At 55.7% G+C, this 21,692-nt stretch overlaps 1 protein-coding gene across 1 annotated transcript in view; it reads right to left on the reverse strand.

Moving 5' to 3' along the window:
• Positions 1-21,692, reverse strand: part of LOC131831241 (gamma-2-syntrophin-like) — a 129,568-nt gene that overhangs the window by 88,664 nt on the left and 19,212 nt on the right. The window contains 4 exon segments of the mRNA XM_059173401.1: positions 395-486; positions 5,437-5,509; positions 16,230-16,289; positions 16,382-16,462. Of these exon segments, the coding sequence (XP_059029384.1) occupies positions 395-486; positions 5,437-5,509; positions 16,230-16,289; positions 16,382-16,462 (306 nt within the window).

The raw sequence follows: 21,692 nt of genomic DNA on the forward strand, positions 1-21,692 counted from the left end.
GACACTCAGCGCAGGCACACAGCCTCGTGCTTGCTCAGGGGCTTGTCCTGATTCGGGAACAAACCCTGGGCAGTGCCCCCCCCCCCCACCAAGGGGACCTGACAAAGGCATCCTGAAGACAAGGTCCACTGCTCAGCAGATGAGAGCAGGACAATGAGGTCTGCCTCGGAGCTGGTTGTGCCTCCTGCTCGCGGTGATACAAGTCACGAGTATGACCCCCTGTCGTGGCATATCAAGGTGTCCCCCAGGGAAACGAATGCCGGCCAGTGGCATCCTCCATCCTGTCTTACATCTGTGCTCTGCACTGGCCAGCGTGTGGGACCTGCCCCCTCTGGGGCATCTGTGCCGACCAGTCCCACGCTCAGTCGGAGAGAGAGAAGCCGTGCTTACTTACTGTACTAGTGGGGTTGCCGTTCAGACGCACGCCACTGTTGCACTGTGGGGAGCAGGCCCGGCTGCCGTGGGCACTGGATGGCCCCGGGGACCCTGCAGGCAAGCAGAGACGTTACTCAGATGGGGCGCCTTCCAGAAACCCCAGCCCCAGGAGGCCACCCAGGACCCCACACCTGGCCCCTCACGCGGGGTGGGTGGTGAGAGTCTGGGCTGTCAGCACATGCCGATCTTGCCCTGGGACCCTGCAGCAACCCCCTCCATCCGGCCTCACACAGAAAATGGGCAGAAGGTAGACACCTGAACCGAGGCGCCAGCACCAGGGTCCAGGGCCCACGCCCATGTGACACCAGGGCCTCTCCCCTGTCCTTCCCAGCACAAGCATCACATCGGCTGATTTACTTAACCCTAGTCCTGACTTTCTGTTCTTTGTTGTCAAAGTACTTATCTGTCGGACGTTTTCTGACACTCTGGGTGTCGCAAGCCACATGAGTGGAAAACACAAAGACGAACGAAATGGGTAGGACTGCGGACCAGGGCCGGGAGCAAAGGTCCAGGGCCAGGAATGCCCGCACCTGCCCTGGGGTCACCCTATCACCGTTCTGAGCTGCGAGTTCCTCTTCTCCATGTCCTCTCCCTACCCCAAGTGGAGGCCACCCCACCAGGGAGCTGTGGATGCCCCCAGCCCGTTGCAGGGAATGGGTCCCATCCGGTGGGAGCACCAAACTGGGGGGGGGAGGCCAAGTGTGACCCGCACATCTCTCTGTTTTGAGAGAGAGAATGCGTAGGGGAGGGGCGGGAGGGAGAAGCAGGCAGACTCTGGTCCCAGCACAAAGCTGACGTGCAGCCCAGGCAGGACCCCAGGAACACGGCTGAGCTAAAACCAAGACTCAGAGGCTCAGGTCACGGAGCCACCCAGGCACCCCCTACAAATCTGTTTTGAGAAAAACCAAGGCATCACTTTAAAAATCCAGATTTCTGACTTTCCAGGAAAGAGAAGAATCGGAGGTTCCTGAGCTCACGTGCCCAGTGATAAAACACAGCCAGAGTGGAGTGGGTCTGCCCCCTCACCTCCTGGCCACGCTGTGCCCAAACCCACCCCCGCCGGTGTCAAGGCTATGTGCTGCCAGTCAGTGGTGTGACGTGGCCGCTGGCAGTGGCACAGAGACGAGCCCGTGTTGGTCACAACATCATTAGCATCCTTGCAACGTCCTGGAAATGGGACTAGAAGCCTCCTAAGCATTTCACCTCCTCCCGCCACCTACAAAGCTGTGTTGGGACCACGACCCCCATCATCACTTCATGGAGGAAAAAATTAGGGGGATTCAGCACTTGTTTCTGCTGACCCCGGTATTCCCCAGATGGCTGCTGGGGGCACTCGGGAGAGAAGGCTCCCCACGGAGCATCTGCTCTGGTAAAGGGGGGGCACGCCCCTAGTCCCTCTAAAAACTGGACAAGATGACCAGAGCTTGTTAACAGCTCGACAAAACCAACAAGAACTCACAGACCCTGACAGGGGGGCTCTCCTGGGAAAGGAAGGGGAAAGTGTTCCACCGTCTCCCATGTGGGAACAGCCTCAGACACAAAGCCATCTTCCCGGGAAGCCCATCCTAACCGTGAGCAGCTCCTGCGACTGAGACAGTCCATTTACCTCGGTGGGGAAGACACGGGAAGACATCAGCAGAGTGTGCGAGGCCCCTGCTGCAGGAACGGAGCATCGAGGCTTCGTCCTAAGGAGACCCCGGGCACCTCTGGGCGGACCCAGGAACCTGGCACGTGACCGCCGGAAGCAGGGGACAGCATGGACAGCAAGGCTGCAGTCATCCTGCTGCGCCACGTCGCGTGAATGTCTACCTCCCCTTCTGCAAGCGCCTGCAAGGAGGAGCGTGTGAGCCTGAAATCATGGAACAGCTGTTGAGTACGGCTCCGTACGCTTACCCAAGAGGGCCCAGTGCTTCGTCCCTTTCTAAAAGCTACAACCCAGGTCAAGCCACACCACACATGCCATCATTCCGAAGCCACCAGTCTGGATCTCTGCAGATGGGGCTGTGTGTGCTGCTGCCAGGCTTCCCGCCTCCAGTCCTGCCCCTGCCGTTGGGTGACGCACGAGGCCTCCTCTGCCCCACTCAACGTCCGGCAGGACCTAACCCTCCCGCACACCACCATGTTCCTGCTGCACGGTGAGGTGTGCAGCCCCAAGAACTCAGGAGAAGCGTGCTCTGTCCTCCTTTGCTGCAACAGTGGTGCTCACATCCAACAGCCACACTTTCTTCCTGCCGACGGCCACCAGCAGCACAGCGCTGCCCCGGGGCCAGCACCAAGTCTGCCTCTCAGCGTCTCCACGTGGGCTCTCCAGACTGGCTCACTAGCGACTCAGCAGAATCCAGGCCACCCTAATCCCCACAGCCTCCACAGCTCCCAGGAAAAGGCTGCTTCCGGACAGGGACGCAGACGGGGTGTGGGGACAGAGCTGAGCCGGAGGGGACGCCAGATGGACCATTCTGGACACAGATGCGGATGGGGCATGAGGACAGAGCTGTAGTTGCTGAGGACGTGGACGGACAGGGTCCAGGCTCACTCCGTGTTCTAGAGTGTGGCTGCCCGCTACCAATGACCCGATGTGGGGTTGAGGGTCGAGCAGGCAAGAGCAACTCTGCCTTCATGTTGTGGCCTCAGCATTGGAAACTTTGCTTGAATTTCAGGAAGGATTACGGCCACTACACCGCAGTTTCTTAGGATACTAAGATTTGAACTCTTGTAGTTCACAAAGAACCCAATAAAACGACCATGGACATTTACTGAATTCATAAAGAATTCCACATCCCCGTCGCATAGGAAACCTGGGAGGCGGATCTCATGTGGCACGGGTGGCAGGCCACAAGTGACTTCCCTCCCTCATGGAAACCATGAGTGGGCACCCTATGGGAACACTGATATGTGGCAGACAGGCAGACACACAGACCACCTGGTGGCCCTGCCTCCCACGGACACGAGGCCACATGCCTGAGACTCATATGCACAGCCAGTGCTCACTGGCCCTCACTCTTCCCGAGATAATCAGCGTGAAGCCGTTGCTCACACAGTCTGACCCGAGACCCAGAGCGGCAGGAGGCCACTGAGCCCCGTGTGCCGTGAGCTTCTTCCTGCCACGTTTCTTCACAATATTCCATCTGAGATTTAGAAGAAAGAGGAGAGATGGTTCGGCAGCCCTCCTGCCATCAGGGGAAGCTCCTGCTGCACCTTCCCCTGCCTATACCAAACCCTGTATCTCACCAAACCTCACCCCTGTCGCGAACGGATTGTCTGTGTCCCCATTCCCGGATGGGAAGGTGCTGGATGCCTGTGGGAGGTGACAAGGTCATCCCGTAAAAGGCCCCTGAGGCCTCCCTTGTTCCTTCCCTACGTGAGGACATGGCCATGAGAGATGTCTTAGAACCAGGTCCTCCTCCGACGTCCAGTCCCTGGAACCAGGAGCGAGAGGCATCTGCTGTCCAAGCTGCCCGGCTTTCCTGCGGCCACCAAGCAGACACCGGCCCATGCCAGGCCATCTCCTCCCTGCCGAACGCAGGCGCGGCTGTGGTCCCTGCTCCCAGGACCCGGAGCACCAGGCCACAGGCAGGAGCTGCTAGTGCCCGAGGGGCCCCCTCCCGTGAGCTGGCGAGCAGACCGTCCACCCCGGACGGGCACCCCCCTGGATCCCAGGACCTGCCCGTCCTGCACTGTGGCTGCCCCCTTTGTGGCCCACACTCCCCCAGCCCCATGGGACGGGACACAGGGCTTCATGTTCTTTACTCCTCCCTGGAGGGCCAGGCTGACGGTGGACACGCCTGCTCCCGCCACTCTGACCACGCCACCTCCTGTGTCTCCAGCCCCTCAGGCCGTTCTCAGGATCCCAGACCCTCTTAGCACTTCACCAAATACCCTAGTCACAACGTGCAGGCTCAGAGGGAGGGATGTCACGTGGCGAGCTGTCCTGACATGTTTGCACAGCGATAGGAGGGACCTTCACTCCCCTAGGAATGTGGATATGGGTGAGGTCACCCCATGGGGCTCTGACAGGAAAACACATGGTTTCTGGGGCCAATCTGTTCAAGGTCTCGGGGTGGGGGGAGCAGGAAGATGAATGAGGTCCACGGCCCTTCGGTCCAGTGCGGTCCCTCCTGCGCCGGATTTGCCGGGGAGTCACCCCTGAACCTGTGGACAGAAGCGGCTGGGGACTCCATGGCATGGGGCAGCAGCCAAGGGACAGGAAATGAGGCCAACGGGCAAGCCCAGGGCAGGGCCGCTCCTGTACGAGGGAGAGGAGGGCGCGGCCATGCCCGCCGAGCCGCACACCTGACTGAGAGGGTCAGAGCCGAAGCCCCAACAAGCACGAAGGTGCCGGACGCCCGTCCCGGCTGCCCAGGAGGAAAGCAACCACACACTGTTGTAAATGCACGGTGGCCGCGCAGTCAGCAAAGGTCATGGTTTACGACCTGGACTGAGACTTCCGGACGGACCAGCGGCGCCTCACTGACCCGGTCACTGCTCGGCGAGCAAGAGATTTAGGTCATGTCCAGGGTGGGGTGACCCCTTCACAGCACAGACTCATTACATCCATTCCCCCATCCCCACATACGTGTGCCCTCCCCCCTCCTCACAAGCATGCCCTCCCCTCCTCTCACACGCGTCCATTCACCATCCTCGCACACGCGTGCCTCCCTCCTCTCCTTCTTGGGGTACATTCCTCACGTCACACTGATATTTCAGGCACAAACTTGGTTTCTCTGTGTGTGCATGTGTGCAGGGGACTGACCAGTGAGCTGACCTGAAGGAGGAACTTTACAGCTGATCAGGGCACAGGCCTCCGGCTGAGGCTCCTTCTCCAGAAAGGCCTTGGGTGTGTGCACATGCAGGGTCTCAGGGACGCCTGCAGCTGAGGCATCTACCTGCATCCTCCACCGTGGAGTGACCACTGTTGACACCCAGGCATGACTCCCATCCGAGGGGACACACAGCGTGGGGAGCAGGAAACCCCGGGCCCCTGAAGGTCTCACTGCCCCTTACCTAATGGGAGCTTTAGAAACGATGGTGCGTACCTGAGATACTCAACCGTGATGGTCACTTTGTCACGGCATTTCTCAAGAGACACACCTGTAACGAGACAGGGAACAGCCACGTTACCGTCAGAAAGGACCGGGCTCGGAGAGAAAAGACAGGATCCCCATGCGCCTGGACTGTTCCTCACCCACTGCGCGCTGGCAACGACCACTGAGACAAGGAGGCCCCATGGCCCCGGGAGCAGCCGCCGCCCTGAGTACACGACATGCGTGTGCCATCTACACAGACCCTCATGCACTCATGGGGGTGCCAACCCCGGCCGTCGTCTGCGCTTACCACTCCCCCACCAGGAAGTCCCGTCAGGAGGACTCGGCAGAACGGCACAGATGGCCTATTTCCAGATGCTGGCAGGCACAGGTAAGCTGGGTGATGGGGACCCAGCAGATCACGGGCATGAGCTCTGGGTTTCCGTGACATGAGCGAGTGCCCCTTCAACGTGCCCACGCTGCTATGCTGGGCATCGCACTGTATCCAGGGTTTGGTCACTTCCCACTCCATCAGGATCTCCATGTCTCGCTGCGTCTCGCACACTCACCGACATGGAAGCAAGTGTGACGTCGCTGCTCCTGAGCCCAGAGGGGAATGGAATTCACCAGCATCTGGCTGGTGTGCGTCCAGTCAGGACTCGCCTGCACGGCCCTCCCTCAACTCCGGTCGCCTCTGGCTCCTGCTCCCTTATCGGTTCCATGTCCCTGGGCCTGGCATCTTAGTGGCTGTCACAGGTGTCCCTGACACCTACTGTTGTCCCCTCCGCAGCCCGGAGAGCCGCACGTGTGCCCTCCCCCATCACCATGCCCTCCGTGTTTCCATTTAAAATTTTTCATTTATTTTAGAGAGAGATAGAAAGCACGTTCATGAGCAGGGGTGGGGGGAGGGATGGGGAGAGAGACTCTCAAGCAGACTCTGTGCTGAACCTAACATGGGGCTCGAGCTCATGACTCTCAGATCACAACCATGACCTCAGCCAAAACCAAGAGTCAGATGTTAAACTGAGCCCCCGGGCATCCCAGATCCGCAGATCCCAGGAGCCTCCTGCATGGAAAGCCACACACGCAGCGGCAAGAGCAGAGGGCTGGCGGGGGTGGGATTCCAGGCCATTCTGGCTCAGGGCCACACATCTGGCCGGAACCCGGAGCACAGCTAGTTTTCCGGGATATGACGATGGCTGGGGAGTCCCTCAGGCCCCATCAATGAGAAGTTTTCCCGGTGACCACGGAGCACGGTCTGTCGTGTTCTTCCTCAGAACGAAGCAGGCGCGTTTCTCACATACATGACGCCCGTTAGGTCCCCAGTCTGTGACCGCATAGTGTGCCCGACCACTGAGTACACCTGCAACTCCCCCGACACCCGACAGCCGTGGGCCGCGCTCTTCAAGTCCACGGATGTCGGCACGTGCCAACATGCCCAGCAAGGCAGTGCCATCTCTCAGACAGCAGGAAAGATTCCCGCCGATTCTCACCGTGATACACCTCCCAGTTCTGGCCAGGTCTCTTCCCAGCCGGTGCGCCCTTATGTGTGAGTCTCACGGCCAACACGGGGAGTCGGGTGAGTCACACGTCCACGCCCAAGAAAAGGCATTTCTGCAGACTGGACAGAACACTCGGCAGGATGACATCAGAGACGGTGTCGCAAATCCGTCCATCGGCCTTTCCGAAACGCCAACGTCACAGGGACACGCGCAGCCCGGGGGCCCAAGAGAGGCATGAACACGTCTCTGTGTTTTATGAATCAAGTGGCTCATTCCCATTCCCTGCCACCCACCTGCCAGGCAAGCGCTTACTTGGTGAGCGTCAGAAGTATGAACACCAGTGTCCTGCCGGCCTCTGTTTCCTGAAAACCAGCGGAGTCTAAACAGCATCGGAACTAGTTCTCCGCACCTACAAGTGCGGGCTGTGACGTGTGAGTCACCATTTACTAAGGGACCTGTGACACGAAGTCCTTCCCAAGGGGACGTTATTCCATCAGTGATCAGCACCTTAGTAGTGGAGGAACATCAGGTAAGTGGTCAAGGGCAGACCTGACCCCTTGGGGCAGGATGGGCACCAGCAATCTCATCACAGCACATCTGCGGATAGATTTCCGCAGCCAGCTTGTCCCCAGATCTCAAAACCAGATTTTTATGGGCATCGGAGTGTGGGTCCATGCAAGGGGTCTCTACGGACGGGACAAGCACAGAGCCGTGACCCTTTCCACCACCCGGTCTCCCCGCTGCTGCTGCTGATTTGTTTAGAGGGACCCTGCTTTGCCCCTAGTCACGTGTGCACTGACAGCACCTGCGTGATGTACTCAGAACCGAGTCAGTGGTGAGGAAAATGCAGGAAAAGTCCACCCGGCCACACGGCTAGGCCCTTACCCTGCCGCCCCAACCTCACTTCTCCTGCATGGGCGAGCAGACACGTGTCCACGCGCACACGTCCACACACTTGACAAGAAGAATGAGTGTGTTTTCACTTCAATTTAACCACTGACTGGACACATTTCTAACCCTTCACTGAGGTCCATCACTAATCACATACATTCCTAACCCTTCACTGAGGTCCATGGAGAGTAACTGGAAGAAAGGGGGGTGCACTCACAGGGCTGCCGAGGTCACCACCTGGGCTCTGCAGGGAGGGTGTGGTGCCCCAAGCCGTGCTCAACCTGGGGACACAGGTGAGGCCACAGCTGTGGGCTGGACAGGGACTCCCCATGCTGCCCCAGCTGTCCTACCCCTCCTGGCTTCTGTGTCCTTCCTCCATCCCCAGAAGCCCACTCTGCGGGCAGGAGGGCAGCGTGCTGTAAGGAACATCCACACAGCCTCAGGGAGCAGCTGGTCCGCCGTCCTCATCTTTGACCTGCTGGAGTCCAGCTGCAAGCTCTCCTCCTCTGTGCCGAGGACCTCGCAAGGGATCAGCCTGTACACGTCTCCTTCATGTGACTCCTGCTTAGCATGGCGCTGGCCGGACGTGGGAAAGCACCATATGCAACATGGCGTCCCTGCTCACTGCTGGTCCTGGCTCCCGACTGTGATGGGAGGGGGACCTCCTGGGGCCCGGGCCACCCTGCCCATCTCCTGCTCCTCCTCCATGTTCGTCCACACAGACACAAGCAGGCCACTGGGTCCCTGGTGGCCTCAAAGTCCTCCTATGTGAAATGAGGGGCTAGACCAGGTATCCATGAGGTCTCTCCAAACTTCCCATTTCTGAAACACCCCCAGAGTCCCTGGCAGGAGGTCACACTTCAAGCTTCGATCTTGGCTGGGAAGCTGGGAGGACTTGTCTGACAGCAGAGAGAGAGAGAGAGCAAGCGGAATGCACGGTCCCTTTAAAATGGCGACTCCCCCAGCAACCTGAGCTGCGGGACAGAGACAGACCGACCTCCAGCCCCTGGGACCACAGTCAGGCCCGGACTAGCTTCTCCACCTCGGCAAACATCACATGCCCGTATTCGTGGGAGCCCTTCCTAGCGAGGCCTCTTGACTTACCACCTGTGATGATGACAGGCACGTCTGCACATGGATGTTGGAGTCGGAGCCATTTGGGGTCTTAAGCCAGGTGGGTGCCACTCGGACGTTTCTTCCGGGTTAACTGGCATGTTCTGGTAAATCAGCTGAAATTCTCTTCACAGAATCTCATCCCTGGCATCATCCTCAGACAAGTTCTTGGTGATTTTTACACCTGAAATCCCGGCATGCGGGGAAAACCTCGTGGATGACCACAGACGGACCATGTCATCTCTGCCGGGATGCCAGCCTTCCACCAACAGAGGACCCGAGAACTCACGGAACGAATTGAAATTTGAGAATGAATCAGTTGCAAAGAAGGAAACCACCTTCTTCTCATGTCTGCTCTGGAGGTGGGGACAGAGAGCAGGCAGGATGGCTCAGGGGCCGCGGCAGGTGGTCTGGTGAGCGTGGGTTCCATCCCACAGCGACTCACAGACACCATAACCACATGCCTTCCTGAGACTTGCTTTCCTGAGCTCTAATGGGACAGAGACTGGACCTTCACAAGAGAGCCACAGAGTCCCCGTCAGCCTCCAGAACTGAGCCGACCTGTGGACTGTGCGCCCTCGAGTCCTCCGACCAAACATTTGTACCGCCCGCCTCCCCACTGGCACCCACAGGAGGACACGTGGCATCAGTGTTGGGCCCGAACGGGGTCCTCCTCCTGGACCCAAGCCCATGATGGTCCCTTCAGCACGGGCTCACAGGGGCCAGGCGATGGTGGCCTTTGTTTCTTCTTGAGCCCACCGTGTCTCGGTGGCTCTGGACACAGCCTGCAGCAACTCTTTCCAAACAGACTGCAGAGACGCAGCCACTGGCCAGTGGCATCTCCACGCCGGCTTCTCAACTTGCGGTCAGGAGGGGCCTGTGCAAAACCTCGAATGGCTTCTGCCGGCACAACAGAACCAGCTGCGAGGCTGCGTGAAGGACCGAAAAGACGAGCAGTCTGTCCCACATTCCCAGCTCGCGCACCCCTTCAGCCTCGCACAGCGGGTGAGTCGGCAGTGACCACGGCCCTCGGCCGGGAACATGAGCCCACGGACCCCAGTAACAGCTACAGGGCTGTGCACGCCCACTCTGCCCCTGCCTCCCTGGGTGGGACCACTCACACTGTCCTTTCCAGCTACAAGGACGGTGCCTTTCCTCCCTTGCCGCGCGGCCACACTAGCCATCTGTCTGTCCTGCAGTCTACACAAAGTGGGGTCTGTTCCTGGGCCAACTGCTGGTTTGCTACCTTGGTGACATCAGGCTTCTTCAAGCTGGGGAAAATGAGGCAACACCTTGGAGAACTTGGTAACATGCCAGGGCAGCAAGCCATGGCCCCACACCAGATGCAAGCCCGTGACCTCCATGTGTTTGCCAGTGGCCTGGGGCACGCCAACCCTTGCAGACTGAAGGACAAGTCATTGCATGTCAGATGTCAGCATCTAGGAAGACAACACAGCTGCCAGCGGCCTCAATGGGTCCTGAAGGAACTGGAACCACGTCCAGGCACGCTGCTCTTCCCACTCACCCGACAGTCCACCAGGCACTCGGCTGTGACAAGCCCGGCAGCGTCTCCGTGCTCTGGTCACACTGGGCTCTGCCACATGGGCAGCAGGACTCGAGACCCGAGTTGCTGGAGTGTCCATGTAGATGGGCTGCTGGTGGCATCCAAGGAAGCAGCAGAACGGTCACATGCACATGCTTGGGGTCTGTCATGAAGCCATGTCGATAAAACCATATCTGTCTGGAAACATTCTTTTTTGGAGAGACGCTCCTAGGACAACGAGGGGCGGCCGCACTCTGGTGGGTCCATGAGCCACAACACAAGGGAAGTGGTCACCATGGGTTGGATGTCCCCTGCCCCATGAAGCCACAAAGTTGGGCGTGGGCAGCAATGTTACCTAGGGGACTGGTCTGTGCAAGACGGGGCTGGACCAGTCTCGCTGGAAGAGGTGAGCACGTGAGCAGGAGTCTCGGCTTCCACGGCCGCCCCAGGACCCATCTCCCATGCCTGCGACATTATTACAAGTTGTTTCCTGCTCCTGTGCCATCAAACACTACCAGCTAGAGACGGAGAAACTGACCTGAACTGAAGGTTATCTGCAGAAATCTCCGTGGGGTGCTGACAGTCATGGGCTCTGGGGCCGAGAACCCCTCCCCCAACAATTTCCCAGGCTCTGAGTGAGAAAGTACGTCAATCATCTGCACCTATCTGTCCATCCGTCGGTCATCTAGTCCTCCACTTACAACCCACCCACCTAATCCGTGTGTTTTTGCTCCTTTCTGACCTGGCTCCTGATTACGGATGCAACGTCTGCTGGAAGCACCTTCCATTCACGGTGGTGGAGCTTCCGGGCACATGCACACCTGAATAGAGACACGGGGAACGTTAACACCTGATCCCCGCAGAGAAGACAGAGGGAGGTGGCACAGGGCAAGTCTGCTGGGATGGGGCAAGTGTCTCTCCAAGAGCCTAGTGGATGGAGAGCAGAGGCAGGACTGGGCAGCCGGCCTCCAGCGTGAACCAGCGCACCACCCCCGCCCCGGACCACACTCACCCTTGAGGCCGAAGCCTGGCTTACGCCCACCTCGGTGCCCCACTGCCGAGTGTCAGAGGAGTTCCATGAACATCTGTCGAGCGACTGGCCAGGGCAGAGCGAGTCCCATTCCAACAGACAGAGCGAGCGGCCATGCTCCCGGGTGGGCACCGCCTGGGAAATGCAGCTGCTCTGAGCTCCGCGCCATCTCCATTCTGCGACTAATGCACGTGACTGACCTTACTTCTGCCCTGAGGCCGGATGGATTCAGAAACAGGTCGGAAAGGATGGATTTGACTCAACTAGGAGGCACCAGGAGGTAAGCTCCCAAATGCTTACTAATCAGGGCAGCTCTCACCAATGTGTCTGTCGTTCCTAAGAGCTTGGTCTGCTCTGCTGGACTGGCAAAGACTCAGCCAAGATGCTCTCACATCTGCAAGATCTTTGTGATGCTTCTGACCACAATGCAGGAACACGACATCCATCACGCGGCCATACCGAGATCCTGTGGGCACAGACCTGCTCGGCCTTGCCCGTCTTGAGCTCCCAGGCAGACCCATGCTGGCCCAGCTCCTCCCTGGCGCAGGACCGCTGGATGCGGGCTCCTCCTGCCCACACCATGCGACTGTCAGCCCCAGTGATGTCCTGCTCTCTCGGGGGATGTGTCTCAGAACTTGTGCGACACAGACTTACCCACAGACGGTCTGCTCCCCATGGCGACTGCTCGAACAGCAGTTACCGATGTGGAGAGAAGCCCAGAGTGTGTAACCCAGAGGGAAGCTGCAGGTTCATTCCCATGTACGCCTGCCGTGGAAATAAGCACATTCTGTCCCCCCCATGTTCCGAAGCTTGGGGCAGTGTATGTGTGAGGAAGCCTCATCTTGTGGCTCCTTTGCGTCCGAGCAGAGTTGACACGATTCCTTTTAGAATTAACTGAAGCCAACAGTGTAAGAGGCTTCCCCTTTCTCCACATCCTCTCCAACACATGTTGTTTCCTGTCTTGCTAATTTTGGCCATTCTAACTGGTATAAGGTGGAATCTCAATGAGTTTTTTTGTTTGCTTTTAATTTATTTTTTTATTTATTTTCAGCATAACAGTATTCATTATTTTTGCACCACACCCAGTGCTCCATGCAATCCGTGCCCTCTATAATACCCACCACCTGGAACTCCAACCTCCCACCCCACGCCACTTCAAACCCCTCAGATTGTTTTTCAGAGTCCATAGTCTCTCATGGTTCACCTCCCCCTTCCAATTTCCCCCAACTCCCTTCTCCTCTCTAACTCACCATGTCCTCCATGCTATTTGTTTTGTTCCACAAATAAGTGAAACCATATGATAACTGACTCTCTCTGCTTGACTGATTTCACTCAGCATAATCACTTCCAGTCCCATCCATGTTGCTACAACAGTTGGGTATTCATCCTTTCTGATGGAGGCATAATACTCCATAGTGTATATGACCACATCTTCCTTATCCATTCATCCGTTGAAGGTCATCTTGGTTCTTTCCACAGTCTGGCGACCATGGCCGCTGCTGCTATAAATGTTGGGGTACAAATGGCCCTTCTTTTCACTACATCTGTATCTTTGGGGTAAATACCCAGGAGTGCAATTGCAGGGTCATAGGGAAGTTCTATTTTTAATTTCTTGAGGAATCTCCACACTGTTCTCCAAAGAGGCTGCACCAACTTGCATTCCCACCAACAGTGGAAGAAGGTTCCCCTTTCTCCACATCTCATCCAACACATGTTGTTTCATGTCTTGCTAATTTTGGCCATTCTAACTGGTGTAAGCTGATATCTCAATGTGGTTTTAATTTGAATCTCCCTGAGCGCTAGTGATGATGAACATTTTTTCAGCCATTTGTATGTCTTCATTGGAAAAGTATCTGTTCATATCTTCTGCCCATTTTTTCATATGATTGTCTGCTTTGTGTGTGTTGAGTTTGAGGAGTTCTTTATAGATCCTGGATATCAACCTTTGGTCTGTACTGTCATTTGCAAATATCTTCTCCCATTCCGTGGGTTGTCTCTTTGTTTACTTGACTGTTTCTTTGCTGTGCAGAAGCTTTTGATTTTGATGAAGTCCCGAAAGTTCATCTTTGCTTTTGTTTCCTTTGCCTTTGGAGACATATCTTGAAAGAAGTTGCTGTGGCTGATATCGAAGAGCTTACTGCTATGTTCTCCTCTAGGATTCTGATAGATTCCTGTCTCACGTCGAGGTCTTTTATCCATTTTGAGTTTATCTTTGTGTACAGTGTAAGAGAATGGTCGAGTTTCATTCTTCTACGTATAGCTGTCCAATATTCCCAGCATCATTTATTGAAGAGACTGTCTTTTTTCCACTCTATATTTTTTCTTGTTTTGTCGAAGATTATTTGACCATAGAGCTGAGGGTCCATATCTGGGCTCTCTACTCTGTTGCACTGGTCTATGTGTCTGTTTTTATGCCAGTACCATGCTGTCTTGGTGGTCACAACTTTATAGTAAAGCTTGAAATCAGGTAACGTGATGCCCCCCATTTTATTTTTGTTTTTCAACATTTCCTTAATGATCCAGGGTCTCTTCTGATTCCATACAAATTTTAGGATTATTTGCTCCAGCTCTTTGAAGAATACCGGTGGAATTTTTATCAGAATGGTATTAAAAGTATAGATTGCTCTAGGCAGTATAGACATTTCTGTTGGTGGGAATGTAAGTTGGTGCAGCCACTTTGGAAAACTGTGTGGAGATTCCTCAAGAAATAAAAAATAGAGCTCCCCTATGACACTGCAATTGCTCTATGGGTATTTACCTCAAAGATACAGATGTCGTGAAAAGAAGGGCCATCTGTACCCCAATGTTTATAGCAGCAATGGCCACAGTCGCCAAATTGTGGAAAGAACCAAGATGCCCTTCAATGAACGAATGGATAAGGAAGATGCAGTCCATATACACTATGGAGTATTATGCCTCCATCAGCAAGGATGAACACCCAATTTTTCTAGCAATCTGGACGGGACTGGAAGAGGTTATGCTGAGTGAAATAAGTCAGGCAGAGAGAGTCAATTATCATATGGTTTCACTTATTTGTGGAGCATAACAAATATCATGGAGGACATGGGGAGTTAGAGAGGAGAAGGAAGTTGAGGGAAATTGGAAGGGGAGGTGAACCATGAGAGACTATGGACTCTGAAAAACAATCTGAGGGTTTTGAAGGGGTGGGGGGTGGGAAATTGGGGGAACAAGGTGGCGAGTATTGGACAGGGCACGGATTGCATGGAGCACTGGGTGTGGTGCAAAAACAATGAATACTGTTATGCTGAAATAAAAAAGAATTAACTGAAGCTAGAATTTACTCTGAAAAATGAGGGTGTGAGACCATGTGTTTATGAGGGATTCACTTATTTAACATGTTTATGAACTTCATGAATCTGAAAAATGGAATCTGCCCCAATAATAGGCTGAACGGCCCCTTTTCAGCCCCCTTGGAATCTGGACGAATTACTTGATAATCTGACTTGAAGGCGTATTTGTACCGAACGTTGGAGTTCGCTCTGTTTACAAGGTCTGCCCATAATTCACTCTAGCATGACTTCTGGGTCGACCTGTCTGCTTTCCTGGGCTGGGCCGGGTGCTCAGGGGCCCCTGAAGCCTTCCTTCCCCTGAGGAAGCAACCCCCCCCAGAGACGCACAGACATGCGGCTCGGGAAGAGCATAGCTGGGGATACTCCACGCATGTGCACATACGCCCCGGACTGTGCATCCCTCGAGACCCCATGCTTGTTTGTCCCCACTGCAAGCACCTTCCCCACACCCAGTGCAGATTGGGGGCTGCGTGTGGGCCCCCAAGAAGAGGTGGGTGTGCACACGGGTCCTTTGTGGGTGAACACAGTGGACCGTCAGCGGGTGTCCTGGAAGCTCAGTGGGCCCCATCGCAGGGATGGTCCAGCAGCACAGCTGTCTGCCCTACCTGGAGTTACCGGTCGTTTTCCCGGAAAAACCAACCCCGAGGGACACACCTGCTGACCCGCTGGGGGACGTTAACAGACGGGATGTAGGCTCGGTTCCATTACCCTCCGAATGAGCTGCCTGTGAGGGGCATCTACACATCGCCTCCAGGACCAGGCATCCCTCCCAGCTTCGCCCCGCCCCAAGGCACCATCCCAGCGCTGCACGGTGAGGCTGTCCTGTCGCCCCTCCCCTTGGCAGCAGCTACGACCTGCTCCACCTCGTGGGTTCCATCCCAGGGTCGGCTGCTCCAAGTGGACGGCTTCACGCGGGTGTTGGCTCATCCTTCCTTGTTCCCCACATCTGACTGACCTGGGTCATGTCCTCCTCCACAGAAGGAAGGCCGGGTAATGCGTGTGGGCACACCTTCATCCCTGGCGGGCGCATCACGAGCCATCCCGCAAGCTGTCTGCCCAGTTACACACAAGCGTGGGAGAGCAAGCCCGGGGGACGCCCGACGCTTCTCAGCATGGCCAGCGACCCCAATGCTCGGGCAGCGTCCCTGCTCCCTGCAGCTCAGTCCTCCCAACGGGGATGGGAACAGAGCCATCTGCTGGCACAGCCTGTGGAAGCCATGGTGCACCGCCCTGCACCGGGCCTCCCCCGGTCATCCCACAACACAACACGCCCACCAAGTCTTCCGGCGTCCTCCCCAGTCCTAAAACCGTATCTACACTGCGTGAGACAGGATTTGGAGAGAAAGGCAGCCACAACAGAGGAGCTGACCAGGGCCGAGTCACCGAACGTGGCAAACTTACCACCTCCTGGTGGGTTGCATTCTCTACCTTGGTGCCGTTCACCTGGAGAGACAGCAATTGAGACGTTGGAGGACGACCGTCGGTCACCACTAGTCTGGACAAGCGTGGCTGAGGGCAGGAGTCGCAGCACTGACCTGCAGCACAGTGTCTCTGACAAACAGCGACCCCGTCTGGTCGGCTGCGGGGTGGCAAGAGGGCACGGGGTTAGGAAACATCTGGGACGTCAAGCTCTGTCAGGACTCCTGTCTGAGCTGTGTCCGCAGTGACCATTATGGTTTGTGTGTGGGCACATGCACGTGTGGGCGTGAGTGTGCTGCACACGTGTGTGTGTGTGTGTGTGAATGTGCGCATGCAAGCACATGTGTGGGTGACTGTGTTTGAATGTGTGCGTGCACGCACATATGTCACGGCATGTGAGCTGAGCAGATGTGAGTGCACTTGGCGTGTGTGGGTGTGTGGAGACCACGTGGGTGCACATGCATGTGCACGAGCCCATGAGCGTGTGGACAAGCGTGGGCAGAGAAGCAGCAGGCTCCCGCCACCAAGCTGAGTGGCCAGTGCAAGCCCATTAAGAAACTTCCCAGACACGCAAGGGTGGCCTAACATGAAACTCGCATGTCACCTCTTCCTAATGATGTGTTTCCACGCCTGACATGTGACGTCTGAGTCCTGGTGGTTGCTGAGTGAGGACAGAAAACAAAGCAGGACTCTCAGAAGCTGCTGACTGTTTCCGCTCTTGCTGGGGAATGAGTGGACCCTGGCGGCTGTAGATAGGGAGCTGGGTTGGGGGACACGGATGGAACGTGCCCTGGGCATGCCAGAGGCTCCCAGCACCGTGGGGCCCTTCAGTCCCCAGAGGGGACTCCTCTGCCCTCCAGTCCCCAGAGGCGGGGACAGGCGGCTTCCCAGAAACCAGCACATCTGCCCAAAATGTAAAGCAACTCGGCTTCCTGCCCTCCCATGAATTTGTTTCAACTTTTCAGGCTTTGGTTAAATCCCAGAAACCAGATACTATCCCCTTAAGCTATCCCCTTAACACGGCAATTCTCTCTGTCCCCTGAGCGCACTTCATGCCAGTCATCAACACTGCTTGTCACTGACAAATATTAAACTTCTTTGAAAATACGGTACAGCCTTCATGTGACTAAATGCAACGGTGCTGAGTTTAGGTGATTAACGGTGTTCTCATTTCCATGGCAACGATGCCCAGAAAGCCTGCGTGGCCCAGCTGTGTGACCCGGGTTCCTCCGTGTCGGTCTCCGGGTCTGTCTCCATTGTCTCTGCCCTTCTGTATTCCTGAACCCTGTCCAGCTCTGAGCTGGGGGCAGTGGACAGGACAATGCTGGCCTTGGGGGCAGGTGTGGGACCAGGCCCTGTCCTGGCTGAGGGGATCAGCCTTCAAACTGGGCTGTGCTGTCAAAACTTCCCGTGCCAAATTCTCATGGTGTGATCAGGCTGAGCAGCACTCGCGCGGGAAGTCCTCCATCCCCAGAACGTCTCAGGGTCTCCATCTTGCTCTCACCCCAGGACACTGAGCAACGAAAGCCTCGGGTGGCGGCTCAGGTGTGGCCAGGCCCCCCTGAAGACGCTGCAAGGCTCCTGTCCTTGCACATGGCCTGCATCCCTGTACAGCCCACACACAGACCCCCTCCTGTCACAGCCCCCCGCAGAGCGAAATGACAGCCCGTGAGACTGACCTCTGCTCAACCACCTGCTTCTACAACAAATATTCTTGCCTTCAGTTTTGTGAGAAAGAAGAGGGACAACGGCAGAAAGTTTTTCTATTAAAGTCAAACAAGAATGAGAATGTGAAGTTTTTCGGATCAGTTAAAAATAACCAGTCACTGGACACCTCTGCTGTTCTCTGGTCTACACTGATGTCTCAGGAGAGACCCACTCAGGGCGCCGCAAACCAGAACTGTCAGAGAGAGACTCGCCCTCCTCAGTGGCCTGGGTCTAACTCCCAAAAACAAGCCTCGCCCAGAGGGCGCCCTGTCCTTGGCAGCTCCACCAATGGCCCAGGCTCCCATCGGCACTGGGGCTCACGCGCTCTGGGCGCTGAGCAGCCCGCACCCTGGGCAGCCTGGCTTATGTGTCCTCCTGACACTGTGAGGCCGGTGGGAGGTGGTGGCGGGGGAGTGGCATCCACCCACAGTGTTTGGGATGGCTCCTCAGTCACAGATATACCGGCCTTGGTGCTCACAGAGGAAGCCCAGGAGCACATCGCTGCCGACCTCAGCTCTGTACCCCAGGCCCCACGATGTACCTGGTCCCCTATCTCTGTGTGTGATGACCTCATGCTGCGGCCACACAGGTTTCTCCAGGCACTTCACATCAGGCAGGAGAAACCAGAGGTGTCTGCAGCCGTCAGAATACAGGCCCCACAGAGTGACAGTCCTGGGGTCCAACCAAAAGCAGCCCATCAGCATGTGGCCCTGAGTGCTGCACTGAGCTAATCTCTAGAACAGCACCTGCACTCACTGCCTAGACTCCCCAAGACTCAGCTCTCTGTCTGCATGGGGGACTGAGTGCGTCCACCTGGAAGGCCGGTGAGGGCTGCAGCCCAATCAGCGGGATCCTCGTTGCAAACCTGCTTCCCTCGATTTTTCACTTGCGGTGGCCTGCAGAAGCAGGAGCAATGACAGCCGCCCGTCCCCTTCTCTGCCTCAGTCACCTTCTCTGCCATGGGCTGCTGGAAATGAAGGCTCTGTCCACCCAAGACTCCCGGCCCCCCATCCTTCGGAGCCTGGGTCCCCCAGCACGTGTGAGGCTTCAACATTTCTCTTCAGCACTGAAGTCCACTTACTGTCTGCGTCACACTGTTTTGTTGGCTGCAAAACATGACGTTCACCGGTTCGTCTACACGAAGGAAGGAACATTGAGATGCTCATTCTGTCTGCTCCAGCCATGAGGTCCAGGACTGGACCCTGGCACCCTCTCCCTCATACAGCCAGCTCACTGGAGATGAAGAGGGGACTGCAATTTGTCACAGAGGCAGGAGGAGTCAGGTTGGGCCTCGAATTTCCAAATCCAGCCCCATGCTCACCCACCCCAAAGTGTCTCCACAAACCCATCGGATCCAAGCTAACCCATCTCAGAGTAGGAGACGACCAAGGCTTGTGGACCCCCAGGAGTTAGGGTGGGACCCCTCCATCTGCGTGGGCACACATGCCTGCACGTCTGGGTCACAGTCTATACCCTACTGTCGCCCTCGACCCGCAAGGACAACAAGAAGCCTGGTTCGGTGTTAATGCTTCATTTCTCGTTTATTTCGTCAACTTCCTTAGCTTATAAGCAGCAGGGGGACCAATAAGGGGCCAAGCAATGGGGAGAGCCAATGAGAGTCCTGTTACTATGCTGATTAAATTTGAAACAGCCAATGACTATGTCCTCCTTTAGGCGGGCTTCACCAGAATGTTCGTTGTTTACTTGCAGTGTATTTTGCTGAGTGAGCCAAGTGCCATCTTGTAATGGCGGGGACTTTCCAGGCTGGAGGCAGTCCCCAACATCTCCCCCTTTTTTGTTTTATGGCAGAGATCGTGCCTGTCTTAGGTCGTCAGTAGCAGAAAACATCCTTACCCGTCATCAGACACAAGATATCGATGATCTCTGTCCTGTCTTAGGTTGGTATGTTTCTTTACTGATCTTACCCGTCTTTGACTACCGATCTAGCATGCTTAGCCATATCTGGGGCGATGTCCCAGCCTCTATTGACATAAGGGTTGTACTATAGCTCGGCTCTGCTCTCGCTGCCATGTTCTCCATTGGCGAATGTTTCTGAATAGAAGCAGAATGCCAATAAGAAGGAGGACAAGAAGATCAATTGTGCCAGCCCATTGTTTGGTGAACTGGAACATATTGCTGAATGTTGGAAATAGCTCTGGGAGGGAAGCTGGTTGCACACACGTCCTGTGGGAAAACACAAACGGAACCTCTGCTCCAGATTAATACAGGATCTGGGCCTTTCCATTGTCCCGTAAGGATATCCTTCCAAAGAACTAAGGGCTTGGGGGAAAAATCCATATGGGCTGAATGTCTTTCAGCTGCTGCTTGACCATTTTTATCCTAGCAGTTTTCGTTTTTAACGGCGTGCCATTGGCCTTTAGAAGGTCCTTTAGGAAACCCTCTAACCTCGACTTTGACAGTCCAGATCCCATAATTAGAATCCCAACCTAATGGCTGTTCCGTGTATACTCACCGCTAAATCCCGGCTCTAAGGCTGCCCCGCTTCTTATTGCAGACTCGCTAAATCCTGGCTCTAAGGCCGCCCCGCTTCTTATTGCGGACTTGTACAAGTTAATCCCGGCTCTAAGGCCACCCAAATCCCGGCTCTAAGGCCGCCCCGCTTCTTATTGTAAAACTTATTGTACAAGTTTTCCACCACTCCGCAGACCCCATTCTGGCCCCATCACACACTACCCTTCGGGGCCCGGAGGCTGCCCTCACTCACCGGGGGAGCAAATGATGATGTCAATCAAATGTATAATGAGACTTGGGGAGAACAGTTCACAATCCATGGTATTCAACAAACTCGTTTCCAACCCATCCTAGCTCTGGTTTTCACAAACAGAAATCATTCTGTTTTATCATTTAATCCCAAACTCTGTTTTGACATTAATCGACTTCTGATCTATGGAGGCAAGAAGAGGAAGCAAATGGGAACCACAGAGAGGACATGGGCGCAGGCAGGTTAAACGGGAATAACACAAAGATGCGGGGATGGAGCCGAGCACAGAAACCATCAGCACGGCCAGACCTGGCAGGCGCCGTGATGACTACTTCTCCGTCCTATACAACTCCGTTATAATTCTCCGTTATAATTCTCCGTTAATACAACTTCCAATCTTCATTCCAAACTGAAATATCAGCCTGCTGACAGTCGCCCAGTACTTGCCACGTAAGAGATAAACCCAATTTCTGAAGACGACTGTAACAGGTTCAGTCACTGTGAGACACCGAGTGATCTGCTGGGATCCCCAAGGGGTGGCTGGGGCGGCCGGCGATGGCTCCGTCTCTTGGCGTTCTTCTGCATGAGCCTGCGGGTGCCTTATCCCTTTTCTAAAAACACTTTCAAACTTTTTGAAAACTTTAAGCATTTTTTCCAGCAGGAAAGGGGGGAACTGACAATTTTTCTGGAAGGCAACTGGGCTGAGCTGGCAGTCAGAACAGCTCTCACAGGGCTGCACAGTGTCTAGGAAGCAGTTTCTGCTCAAAACCGATCAACTCTTTTTTCTTCTACCAAGATCAGTGACAGGCAAGACCCAGGAGATAAATATTCCAGAATGCGACTACCGGTCTGTGTAAACACGAGTGCAGGAAGGGGAACATCAGCGTGGTCTGGGCTGCGAAGGTCTATAGCGGCGGAGCCAGCCCATAGCTCCCTGGACCATCAGCATGTGGGGCATGCATGGGTGGGGGGGGGCATGCATGGGTTGGGGGGTGGGG

The sequence above is a fragment of the Mustela lutreola genome, chromosome 5, assembly GCF_030435805.1.
Source record: "Mustela lutreola isolate mMusLut2 chromosome 5, mMusLut2.pri, whole genome shotgun sequence".
NCBI lineage: Eukaryota > Metazoa > Chordata > Mammalia > Carnivora > Mustelidae > Mustela > Mustela lutreola.